General features: G+C 29.3%; 1 protein-coding gene across 1 annotated transcript; it reads left to right on the top strand.

The window, feature by feature from the left end:
• Nucleotides 1-4,195: 4,195 nt before the first annotated feature.
• LOC109793917 (cyclin-U2-2) lies at nucleotides 4,196-5,710 on the top strand. The gene is made up of 2 exons (XM_020353386.3): nucleotides 4,196-4,755; nucleotides 5,206-5,710. The coding sequence occupies exons 1-2, from the start codon at nucleotides 4,343-4,345 to the stop codon at nucleotides 5,468-5,470; spliced, it is 678 nt and encodes a 225-aa protein (XP_020208975.1). The 5' UTR covers nucleotides 4,196-4,342; the 3' UTR covers nucleotides 5,471-5,710.
• The last annotated feature ends 6,849 nt before the right edge of the window (nucleotides 5,711-12,559 follow it).

Raw genomic sequence — 12,559 nt, 5'->3', positions numbered from 1 at the left:
TCCGCCACAGGACAATTGATGCAACCCGCAACAATCTCCCCCTCAGCAATTTCCCCGCTGGGTATCGAACTCATGACCTTGGCTCTGATACCAATTGTTAGTCCCTTAGCCTCAATTAACTTAAGAGGGGGGGTGAATTAAGTTTACTAAATTTCCTCTTATAAAAACTTTTCCAATTACTTCTTAATCAATTTATTTCCTTAGACAAATTTGTATGTAAAGAATGAATGATGATGCAAACTACACAATTATAATTAATAACAAGAAATTAAAAGTGTAGGGAAAGAAGAATTGCAAACTTGATTTTATACTAGTTCGGCCAATCCTGCCTACATCCAGTCCTCAAGTCTCCCACTTGAGATTTCCACTACTCTTGTAAACCTTACAAGAAAATGAATCCTCCAACACCTCGGAACTCCCTTTCCTTGTGTTGAGATTCAAACACCAACAAGGAGAAAAACCCTTTCTCCTTTACAGATCCAATGATCTATTAAGTATTACAAAATAACTCTCTTGAAGAGTGGATATTACACTTTCATGATCTTTGATGAACTCTTTAGAGATTTTGCAAATGATTTTGGCCAAGTGATTTGTAAAGATTATTTCCACAAATAGAGTTCGTCACCTTTCTCTGAAAAATTATAGGTATTTATAGACAATTGTTTCTTAGGTTATGTCTTTTCATGAAGAGTTGTAACTTTCTATAATTTTTCAGAAAATAGGCTCTGGTAATCGATTACAAGACTTGGTAATCGATTACAACGGTTAAAGTTCAAAATGATTGAAATGTTGTATAATTTAAATTCAAATTTTGAAGTTTTATCTTCTGGTAATCGATTACAAGGGTCTGGTAAGCGATTACCAGAACACATTTTGTATTCAGAATTTGAACTTTGAAATTTCCTGTTCTGGTAATGGATTACAAGGTCTGGTAATGGATTACCAGAACATATTTTTATTGTTTCAAAAACTTTTATGTAGAAAACTTCATCTCAATAATTTCTTTCACAAATCTCTTTTAAGAAATGATTTGAACTATTCTTTAAAGCTTTTGTTAAGTCTTTTGAAAACATTTTTACTTACTTTCAAAAGATTTAAAACTTGTTTAAACTTAAAGAGATTAATTTGAGATTTTTTAAAACTTATTCTCAAGGCCAAGCATACTTGCAATTTCGAAAGATTCTTTTACATACTTAGCAAAGTTGACAAGACTTATCTATGTACCAATTGAGATCTTGTTCTTGCTTCAACTTGCTTTAGCTCAACCTTGATTCTTCTTCAATGCTTTATAATCACTTTGGTATCATCAAAACATTTGTGCATATTTTCTTCCACAGTATATATATTATATTTTTTGCAAATAACAACAAGAAATTATTTGTCTCAATGGTAAGACATTTACATATAGATGAGAATGGTCTCTGGTTGAATCTCACTTTATACACTTTTAAGGACATTTTGCTTAAATTTTTCAGTCTACCTGACATGTTCAACTAAAAACTCATTAGTTCATTGGTTTGACTAGAAAATCGGTAGGTTCTTAGCGAGTTGATGGCATATATGATCCAATGTGAGGTTTAGACTAACTAGATCATTGATTTATAAAAATGTGCATCAAGTCACCATCACTACCAAGCATGACAATACAAATCACTACTCGTAACCTATCTTGTTTGCCCAACAAACATGTCTGAATTTTGCTATCTCAAGTGATGGAATCATGCCTAGGAAGGCAAGAGGTGACACTCTAAAAGATCCAAGAGGAATGGGCTAGGCATGGAGGTTTGGGCCAGTTAAGGCCCAATGAGCCCGATGGGCTTTGAAGGCCCAATATGAGTTTCACATGGGCCATACATTGATGTATTCATTGTTTTATATTAGTATAAGTTTCATATATGTTGGTCTTGTATTTTGGACCACATAGAATAACATTTTGGACCATAGGCCTATTGGGCCTAGTTTTGGGCTTTCACGGGCCTTTGGGCTTTTGGTACCCAATATTGGGGTCATTTTAATCCTTGTAATTTTTCCTTTATATTTTATTTGATTGGCCATTGTATTTAGGCCATTAGATTAGGAATTTAGAAGGTTTTCAATATTAAGTCATTTAGGCTAAATCTAAGTTTCATTAAGGTGTCATTCGACATGAATTTAGGTCACATGTTTTAAACTTGTATGAACTGAACATGTGCACCCTAAATACACATCAAATGAGTCTCAAATGCAGCTTAGATGATGCTAGTAGCCATAAATTTCGGAAGAGCACATGGTATACCAAAATTTGAATTTCAAATGCCATTTGAAATTCAAATATCGGTGCCAAAGATGGTCCTTTGAATTTAGGCACCACTTGCTTGCTTATTCGGCCTATATATTGACACCTTCATCCTTATGTAATCACTTTGGCATATATGAGAAATTCATTCTTGAATCTTTTCTCTCACCGAAGTCACCTAAGGAGAAACTCTTCTCCAAATCACCTTGAGCCTTTCTCTTTGTAGAATTAGGACCTCCTACTTCTATCCGAGATTTGTGGTTCATCTTTGGTCACATTGCTTCCCCACTTTGCTTCTAATCCTTGCGCCAATCTCAAGGATCCGCGGAGAAGTTTCTTTTGTGCAAGAATCATGGAGTGTTCCACATGAAGGCTCCATCATCAAGACTTTCTTATTTAGGGTCAATAAAAATTAGTTGATGTAAAGAGATTTAAATAGACAAAACTTGAAAGATAAAAGGAGATATTAGGACCAACCCAACATATTATTATATTTAAAGCAAATCTTAAAGTTAGATTTTTTTAAAATTAACAATAACATATTTTCATAAAAAAATTAAAAATATGGGACTTAAAATAAATAATTATATTTTTATTTAAAGTGAATTTTTAAGGATGTAAAAAGTGACTTTTAAGTTATGAAATATGTAAAAAAAAAATTTATATAAATATTAATATAATTAAAAAAAAAAACTTAAGACAAAGACTTTTTTAACCTTGTCCTTAGACTGAACGTAAAAGATGTTGATGAAGAAAAATAAGAGAAGGAAAAAAAAGAGGGAAAAAGAAGAAAAAAAAAGAATAAGGGTAAATGTTTATACATATTAAAAAACAAAAAAAAATTATGTAATCTGTATTTGTAAAGACTAAAACATAAAGATTAAGTAAGTACAAGAATCGAAAGTTAAAAATAATACAATTATAAGAAAAATAAAAATAAAAATCAATGTATATAGATGCATCATGTCATCTCCTAACAACATTAAATTTTATTTAACGGCTTGGGATAAAAAGGAATAAAAAAATCTTTACATAGAAATCTAAGTGAATAAATATTATAAAAGTATAAAACCAAATAAATAATAATTATTATTATTATTTTTTATCTACAAAAAAAGTAATGCAAGGAAACAAGAAGGAAGTAGAATGCAATAAGGTGCACGTGGTACGGCTGCAAGTTGCAAAACCAAGATTGTACAATCTAAGAAGAGTCAAGCCCCATGCACGTGTGGTAGTATCCACTATCCAGGTACTTCACTTTTTTTCTGTTTTCTTTTTTCTTTTTTTCTTTTTTATTTTCTTCTGATTCAGATCCAAATACCTCAACTCCAACACTTGTGTAGTCGTGCTCATAGTTGGGAGTTGAGACTCTGAAACAGCACAAATCTCGAAGGCAAGGGTCAATGCTTAAATGCCCTCTAAATTTGTGGGTCCAACTAACCTGCCACCCATGAATTCTCCACTTCAACTTCATTTCCCCATTTTACCCTTCACCACACTGTCGGCGATACCTCAGTTTCAACTTTCAAGGACACAAAGTGTGCATTTCTTTTTATTTTATTTTTATTTTTCCTTCCTCCCCCAGTTATTATGCAAAACGCTTAGCTGGTTTCATTTGTACTTTGCCTTCACAAAGGCCACCCACACACACTAGTATGTATCTAATAATATCTTATGAATCTTATTTTATTATCTTTCTATTCAAGCTTCCACTCACCTTCCAAGTCACCAAAATCCGTGTAATTTGTCTCTTTCTTTATTCACCCCTCCAACCCAAGTTCCTTAATTATTAATTAGATAGTTCTAAACCACATAATTTTTTATTTAATTTATTGAGTGATATTAGTTTTTTTCTTAAAAATTAAAAAAATTATATTCATGCTCAATAGTTTTTCCTCCTTCCCCACTCATTCCATTGCCGACTCTCTATTTTGCAATTTATATATAAAGCCTACTTGGAAAACCTTTCCACACTATATTCAAAACCCACCATCATCACTTGGTGCCCTTAGACCAATCCCTTTCAAAGGCTTGAAAAACAAAGGAACCAACTTTCCCTTTCAATTCATGGCTTCTTCTTCTTCTTCTCTCACAATTTCCCCACGAAAGCTTTGCTCCGATTTGTACTCGTATTCATACGAGGAGAATTCCAGCACCCCATTGGTGATAAATGTTCTGGCTTCACTGATTGAGAGGAGCATGGCCAGAACAGAGAGGATCCTGAAGAATGGTTCCTCGTCTTTGTCCAAGGCCATTAGCACAAACATCTTTGATTGCAGGGAGATCCCAGACATGACAATTCAATCCTATCTAGAGAGAATTTTCAGGTACACACGTGCAGGACCATCGGTCTATGTTGTGGCCTATGTCTACATTGATAGGTTTTGCCAGAACAATCCAGGATTCAGAATCAATGCCAGAAATGTTCATAGACTTCTCATTACAACAATCATGCTGGCTTCCAAGTATGTCGAAGACATGTAAGTTCTCTTCTCGATCCTTGTTCATATATTGTTGCAGACCCCGCATCGATGAGTCATAGGACCATAATATTGTATATAAGTAAAAATTTGAGTAAAATGCCCATGACTACTTTCTTAAGTCACATGAGTCCTGCATTCAGTTCTGCCTTGTTTTTTTTTTACTTGTTATGATTTCTGCTTGTAAATAATTTAATAAATTGGGGTTTGTTAAATTGAAAAGAGAAAAAAAAAAATAATAATAACACTTTGTTTATGTCAATGTCAATGGTTGACATTACTTGCTAACAACTGAGGAGAGGGACAATTTTTTTTAAGGGTACCAAGATTTTAATTTGGTCTGTGTTGCTCGTGTCTGCTAATGCGTCAATTTCTCAACTATCGAACTAGCTTGGATTGAAATTCAGGGAATGATGTGTTACTAATATGGTTTTCTGTTTTGTTTGACAGGAACTACAGAAATTCCTACTTTGGAAGAGTTGGTGGGTTAACAACCAATGAGCTGAACAAGTTGGAGCTGGAATTCCTTTTCTTGATGGGTTTCAAATTGCACGTAAATGTGAGTGTTTTTGAGAGCTATTGTTGCCATTTAGAGAGGGAAGTTAGCATTGGGGGAGGATACTACATTGAGAGGACTCTAAGGTGTGCAGAAGAAATCAAAGTGAGGCATAGAGACGAAAGGGGTTACTCACACATTGCTCGTGTAATGTTGTAGAATGAATATTGGGGAGTTTTTGTTTGTTGTGGAAGGTTTCTTTTGGCCTGAAAACAAAGAAAAACAGTTTATGTGTACAGATCAGTATAAATCTAAATGGTTGTTGTGGTAATTGAGGTTTAGGATAACGAGAGCGAAGCCAAAGCTTCAGCTATCAACAAATTTGTTTGGTTTCTTCACTATGTAAAGAGTGAATTTTCTATTCAAGAAATTTTATCGAGTGTTTTGCTTCTATTCTAATTGTATGTGCTTGTTTTGACCCATGAACTTTGTGACTTGACTATGATTCTTATTTTGACATTTGTTCACTGAAATGGGTGCACAAGTCAGATGCAGAAATTGAGGGTATGGGTTCTGTTAAAAATTAAAAAGTATTCAATATTTATAAGATATTCAAATGAGATCACACCACGTGTATATAAGTGGACATATAACGTGCATAGAATTGACATAGGAGATAATACAACTTGTGTTTAGTGTACCTCCATTCATACTTGGATTTAGATCAGCTTATTTTAGAGTTAAATTAATTTCGATAGAATTAATTAAAAGGGGAATGCTAATATACTCCCACCTATTTTTTAGTGGGAGTATGTTAGCAATCTACACCAAAATTTTAGGACAAAAAAACCAGTCATTTCTTTTAATTTGGTTAATTCGTACAAAGGATATTATAGTAATTTTATTTTATTTTAAAAGAAAATTAAATATTTTCTCTCTCTTATTAATTTCATTCATTAAGTCATTTCTTTTTTCTATTAATTAATTTTTATTTGTTCAGAGAGAGAGGGGGGAAACATCATGAGAGATGAGGGAGAAATGAGTTAATGAATGAATTTAATAGGAGAGAGATAAAAATACGTTAGAGAAAGAATTTAGGCTAAAAACTTATTTTGGTCCTTTATAATAATTGTTTGTTTCAATTTAGTCCCACTTTTATTTTTGGTCTCAATTTGGTCCCTAATAAATTAATTGATTTCAATTAAGGACTTCCGTCTAAATTATTTAAACGGAGTTAATTGTTTGCCACGTAGATGCATGGGTGGATGCTACGTGGATGCCAAATTCCTTGAAAACACCTGGAACCAGAACGGTCCATTCTGAAACCTGAAACCAGAACGGGTCGTTCTAGGTGCACTATTGGTGTGTTAATTTTGCATATGAAACGGGTCGTTCCAGATGCAAATTTAACACACCACCAGCACATCAGAACAGCCTGTTCTGAAACTAGAACGGGTCGTTCTGGATTTAGAACAGCCCATTCCAGAACGTGTAAAGACAATAGAATATTCTATATTAATTTTATTAAAAAATATAATAATTTTGAAAAATATTTTTTATGGTAAAAATTTTAAAATTACTTATTTTTATAAAATACAATTGTCTTATAAATAGAGTGATAATTTTTCCTTTTTCTCTTTCTATCTGAAGAAATATTTAAGTGTCACTTTATAATTTTTTGCAACTTATTTAAAATTAGAGGAATAAAATGATAAAAATTAATAGGATAAACATAATAAAATTATTAATTTATTTTCTTTTAGTGTCCTCTAAATTTTTATACTCATTTAAAATAAAAATATTTTATATGTTAATTTAAATTAATTTAACGAAGTATCATATGATTTTTAATTTTTTTAAATATTTTTATAAATTTGATCTATACATGAAAAGATTTTTAATTTAACAATTAATTTTTAAAAATTTGATATAGAACATTAATTATTAAGTAGAATAAATCTATCAAGACATACTCTTGAAGTAAGTAAACTTTTTCTTCATTAAAAAATGAAGATAATTTTATCACAAAATAAAAAATAATTAAACAATAAAATAAAATATAAAAAAATATTAATATATTTATTATATTAAATATAACAACATAATTAAAATATAATTAATAATATATATTTTATAAAATTATTAATATTTTATATATATAAAAAAAGAATGAAAAAAATTTTAGTGGGGGCAAGTGCTTGATCCAGTGTTTGAAATGCTTTGTACCAAATCCATGTGGATGCCAATTTTTTTGAAAATACCTGGAACCAGAACGGCCCGTTCTGAAACCAGAACGGCCCGTTTTGGTTGCATTCTTGGTGTGTTAATTTTGCACCTAGAACGGGCCGTTCCAGATTCAAAATTAACATACCAAGAGTGCACCCAGAATGGCCCGTTCTGGTTTCAGAACGGGCCGTTCTGGTTCCAGGTGTTTTCAAAAAATCGGCATCCACGTGACATCCATCTGTACATCTATATGGCATCCACGTGACAAACAGTTAACTCCGTTTAAATAATTTAAACGGAAGTCCTTAATTGAAACTAATTAATTTATTAGGTACCAAATTGAGACAAAAAATAAAAGTGAGACTAAATTGAAACAAACAATTATTATAAGGAACTAAAATAGGTTTTTAGCCAAGAATTTAATAGGAAAGATGAATGGGTTGAAGAAGGAATTTAATAAGCGAGAGGAATGACTTAATGAAATAAATTAATAAGAGAGAGAAAATATTTAATTTTTATTTAAAATTAAATTAAATTACTATAATATCCTTTATACAAATTAATCAAATCAAAAGAAATGAGTGATTTTTTTGTCCTAAAATTTTGGTGTAAGTTACTAACATACTCTCACTAAAAAATAGTTGAGAGTATATTAGCATTCTCCTAATTAAAATTATTAAATATTGGCCCGATATATAATTAATTTAATTTAGTCTTAAATCTTACATTATTGAAATGTATGGCATGATGAGAGAAATTGATTGTTTATATTAGCCAAACTGACACTTAAACCGTAATAAGTGAAGTGGATTTACAATGTGAATTTGAATTTGCATGACACGCAGACATGAACTAGCCATCCAAATGCCAGCAAAAGTTGAATTTCAACTTAAAAAGTATGAATAAATTTCGCTGGCTCATTTAATTTGGTGCTAAAAATTCCATTGTATTTTTAAATAAAAAAAATAGTAATAGCACGAAAAATGTAAAGCAAATTTACACTAGATAACTATATGGTGTCTCGTATTGTTGACGGGTATCTGATAATGGCATCAACTATATCCCGGCTATAGCCTAATTCATATATATGGCTAATGGTTAAATCACACTTACAATTGTCTTGTAGCATGGTTCTTAGTGTGAGTGATTATAGTGGCCCAGTATAGAAGCAAGACATTTTTAAGGAACCCTAAGAGTTATTATAATGAAGGGATGGTAGTTTCTAAGTGTATATGATTATGGTTCTTAAAGAAGGGAGTAGTGGGTAGTTTTATATGGCTAGATCATGGACTGGTATACGTAGGAAAATTCAAGTTACATTTGTGGTTCATGACCAAAATTAATGAATTTATCTTATTTTCAGTCATTTACAATTTTTTTATCAGCTTTCTTGTTTAAAGCTTTGATTTACTGTTTCATGACCTACATTTAGCCATTTATCGCTTTTAGATGTTATATTTAACATTTAAATTATGCCTTTAACTAGTTAGTAAGTTGTTAGGAAGTAAAGAACATGTTTATGGACAAAAAAGAAATCGTTAAGAAACTCTTTAAGGTAGTCTCAACTAAGAGATAAAATCTTTTCTTTGTTTCACTGGCTTGAAGTGAAATCATTAATTATAATGTTAAACGATACAACGACAAGTGAAATTTCATAACAACAAAGAGGGACAAAGATTAAAAGTTCATCATCATTTATAGGAAAGATTTCACTTACCTCTCATGATGTGTGTTTAAATAACACATATTCTTTCTAGTTGTTAAAAAATACTCACTTTCCTTAAAATAATATTATTAGTTAATATGAGAAAAAGAGAAAAAATAAAAGTCAATTCATATTCTGTGAATTATATATGTATCTATTATTTGTTTTTGAATTATGTATAATGTTATGCTTTATTTATGAATTTTTTTTTATTATTTTTCAATTTAAAAAATAATAATTTTTCAGTCCATTCTTTGAAATTGTTTTTTAAAGTTAGTATATTTTTTAAATCACAACACACGTGATTCTTTGAAATTGCCACAAAAATTTATACATTTTCTCGACTATTATAAGGATCTTTACCAACATGTAAAATAATTGTTGATAAATATTTTAGTGATATTACATACAATAGTTAATGTAAAATTGTTGATAAAATTTTTTGCTTTATTATTGAAATACCACTAAAAATTTATTTTATTATAGTGATATATAATCTACTTTGATTATGGATTATGTAAATTGTGGTCCACCGAAGCACTATAATCACACTCCATTTTTCCATATATCGCACCAAAATAATGGCCACGTGACTTGTGTGTTGTCATGAAATTATTGCCATGTATCATTACAAGATCTTAATGAATAACAATTAATTTTATTGGTGTTAAAAAACAATTAATTTTATTGGGATATATATCCTTGTGACGGGGCAAAAAGATCCCTGATATTAAGAGTTGGATTACACCATTTTTTTTATTTATGTTATTTTTAGTTGGATTTAGAGAATCAATTAAATTATATGACATGATGGGAACGACAATGTTATGATTTACTTAAATTATATGACATGATGGGAACGACAATGTTTTTGAATAAGTAGCATATAAGAGGGGCCCATGACATATCTAAATCATGTTATATCAATCTAGAACCTCACAGTATGGAATCTTGTATTGTAACCATAATTTTGATAGATAGAAAAAATTATTATTTAATAATAAATTACATTTTTAATGCTGTTTTCCTTTAAATTGAATAATTTGAGTTCAAAAACCTACACTTAAACTTTATAAATTTCAAATAATTAGCAAAAGCAAAAGGTAAACAAAAACTTTTGCCTCTTTCTGCCTGTGTTTTAAATACTTAAAGAAAAGAAGTTTAGGAAAAAAAAATTGGTGATATCAGCCTAAAGCACTAGTTGCTCGAGGAATCAAACAAACGACGCCTTATTAGTTGTTGAGTTTTTCCTATAGCACTTGTACTATCATAATTATATTATATTAGGCATCAAATCTATATTAATATATAAAAGTTATTTTTTTAATCATTTTAGTTTTTATTTTTAGTGATTATCATACTCTTTTATTATTAAAAAAATTAATATTTTTATCCAAGACAGAAATTTGAGATCTTTAAATTTGATGATTAGTTGACTTGAAAATTAGTTTTGATATAAATTAAACTATCAAACATTAATTATTTATTTAATTATTTTTATTACTTAAATTTTATCTTTATCTTATTTCTAATTTTTTAAATAAAATATATAGAGATATGTTTTGACTTCACTAATAAAAATAGCGATACAAAGTCAAAGTTTTAATGAACTTGAAATTTTTTCTCATAAATATAATTTACGTAATATTTTAAATTAGATAATTAACAACTGCAAGACATAGTTTTTATTGATTAAATATTATTTTAATAATTCATGAGAGGACCAGTTCTTGAATGTCCTATCTTGAACGCGATTATGCATAAATTGGTATATTAATTAAGAAAGATGACCAAAACTTGATTTGAATATGATGTGTTGCCAACCGAAGACAGCTTCTATCAGTGAAAGGAAGTTAGTGGCGATGTCTTCAAATTTTCATTTGAAGCGATTCAAGTACACCCTAGAGCGTCCTTTCTCTTTTCTTCCTTTTAATTTACTACGAAAATTCAAATTTCAAATACAAATTAGTTCACTTTATAATTTACAATTTAAATCAAATTAAAATAGTTTTTTGAAGCCAAAGAAAAGGTTATTATCTTTGTTCTCCTTTTCATTTTGAGCAATACATGAGATGATATTTGAGAGGCTTATCTTTTGTTTCGATTTAAGAAAATGTTTTTATTCTTATACGCCATTTATTCTCTTGAAGAATATGTGAAGCCAAAACTTTTATTATTTGATAAAATACGAAACAAAATAAGACATAATTTGAGTAAAATTTGACATTTTCTTTGTAGAACATTTTATTGTGGGTGCTGTAGATGAAAGAATGAAAAGGTGGCATAACAGAAGCGCTAAGAGTTACATGGACCGAAGGCCCAAACTTACGCCCTTGTTCTTATGTTTAAAAAATAAAAATAGATTTTGATTTGATAGGCCATTTTTACCGTTGATATTTTGTGTGTATATGATTGTTCAAATATATTTTTTTTATCAGTGATAATTGTTCATATGTATATTAATGGCTTAATTATTATTTTTTCATCTCATTTAATTAACTTAATTTAATCTCTTAATCATTAAAAATTTGATTTTAATTAATATTGTCAGTTTTAATTGGACAAAAATACCATATTATATTATTTTTAAAAATTAATGAACTAAAATATACTTTTTAATAATATAAGACTAAATTGAAATAGTTAAATAAACAGAATAGTCAAAAGTGTAATTTAATTTATATTATTTGTTTGAAACGGAAAAATTGAAGTAAATGTTATATAAATTTTTCATTTTTAATAGATACGTTTTTCTATTCTATTTAAAAAAAAAAGATTTTTAAGTACCCTTTTAATTTATTCTCTTTTAAAATAAATTTTATTTTTAAAAATTATCTTCTTCGATTTCTTTTCTTTTGCTACTTTATTTCTCTTTAACCACTCTCCTTTTTGACTTCTTTTTTAATTTTTCTTTCCTTATTTTTTCCCTATACCTATCGGTTGAGTTTTGTCATTATTTAAATCCTATTTTTTCACAATTTACTTTGACATCTTTTAAACTGTATTATTTTTTTTCTCTGACTCATTGATTTTATAATGAATTATCAATTAGAAATATTATTATTATTATTATTACTTATCTAGAATTGTGTTATGTTGTTTTAAAATATACTTTAAAAGAAAAACTTTTGATAGGTGTTCACAAGTCTAATGTTTGTTTGAAGGTTTTGCACATTAAATAATCATATTTAAACTTTCAAAAAACATATCTGATAAGCAATATGATAATTTGTGAATTTTGTAAATGTTATATTACTTAATTTTTTTCTTTTGTGTATAGGGATGACAATGTGGATTGATGGGTGTAGACCCCTAAAATTGTCCGGGTCGGAAATAAAGCTTGAAGACTCTTGAGGACTGAAGGAAAGTCAGCCAGA

This window comes from Cajanus cajan, chromosome 4 (assembly GCF_000230855.2).
Source record: "Cajanus cajan strain Asha chromosome 4, NIPB_CcT2T_4, whole genome shotgun sequence".
Lineage (NCBI taxonomy): Eukaryota > Viridiplantae > Streptophyta > Magnoliopsida > Fabales > Fabaceae > Cajanus > Cajanus cajan.
The sequence above is the reverse complement of the archived record's forward strand: the minus strand, read 5'-3'. Positions and strand labels throughout refer to the sequence as shown.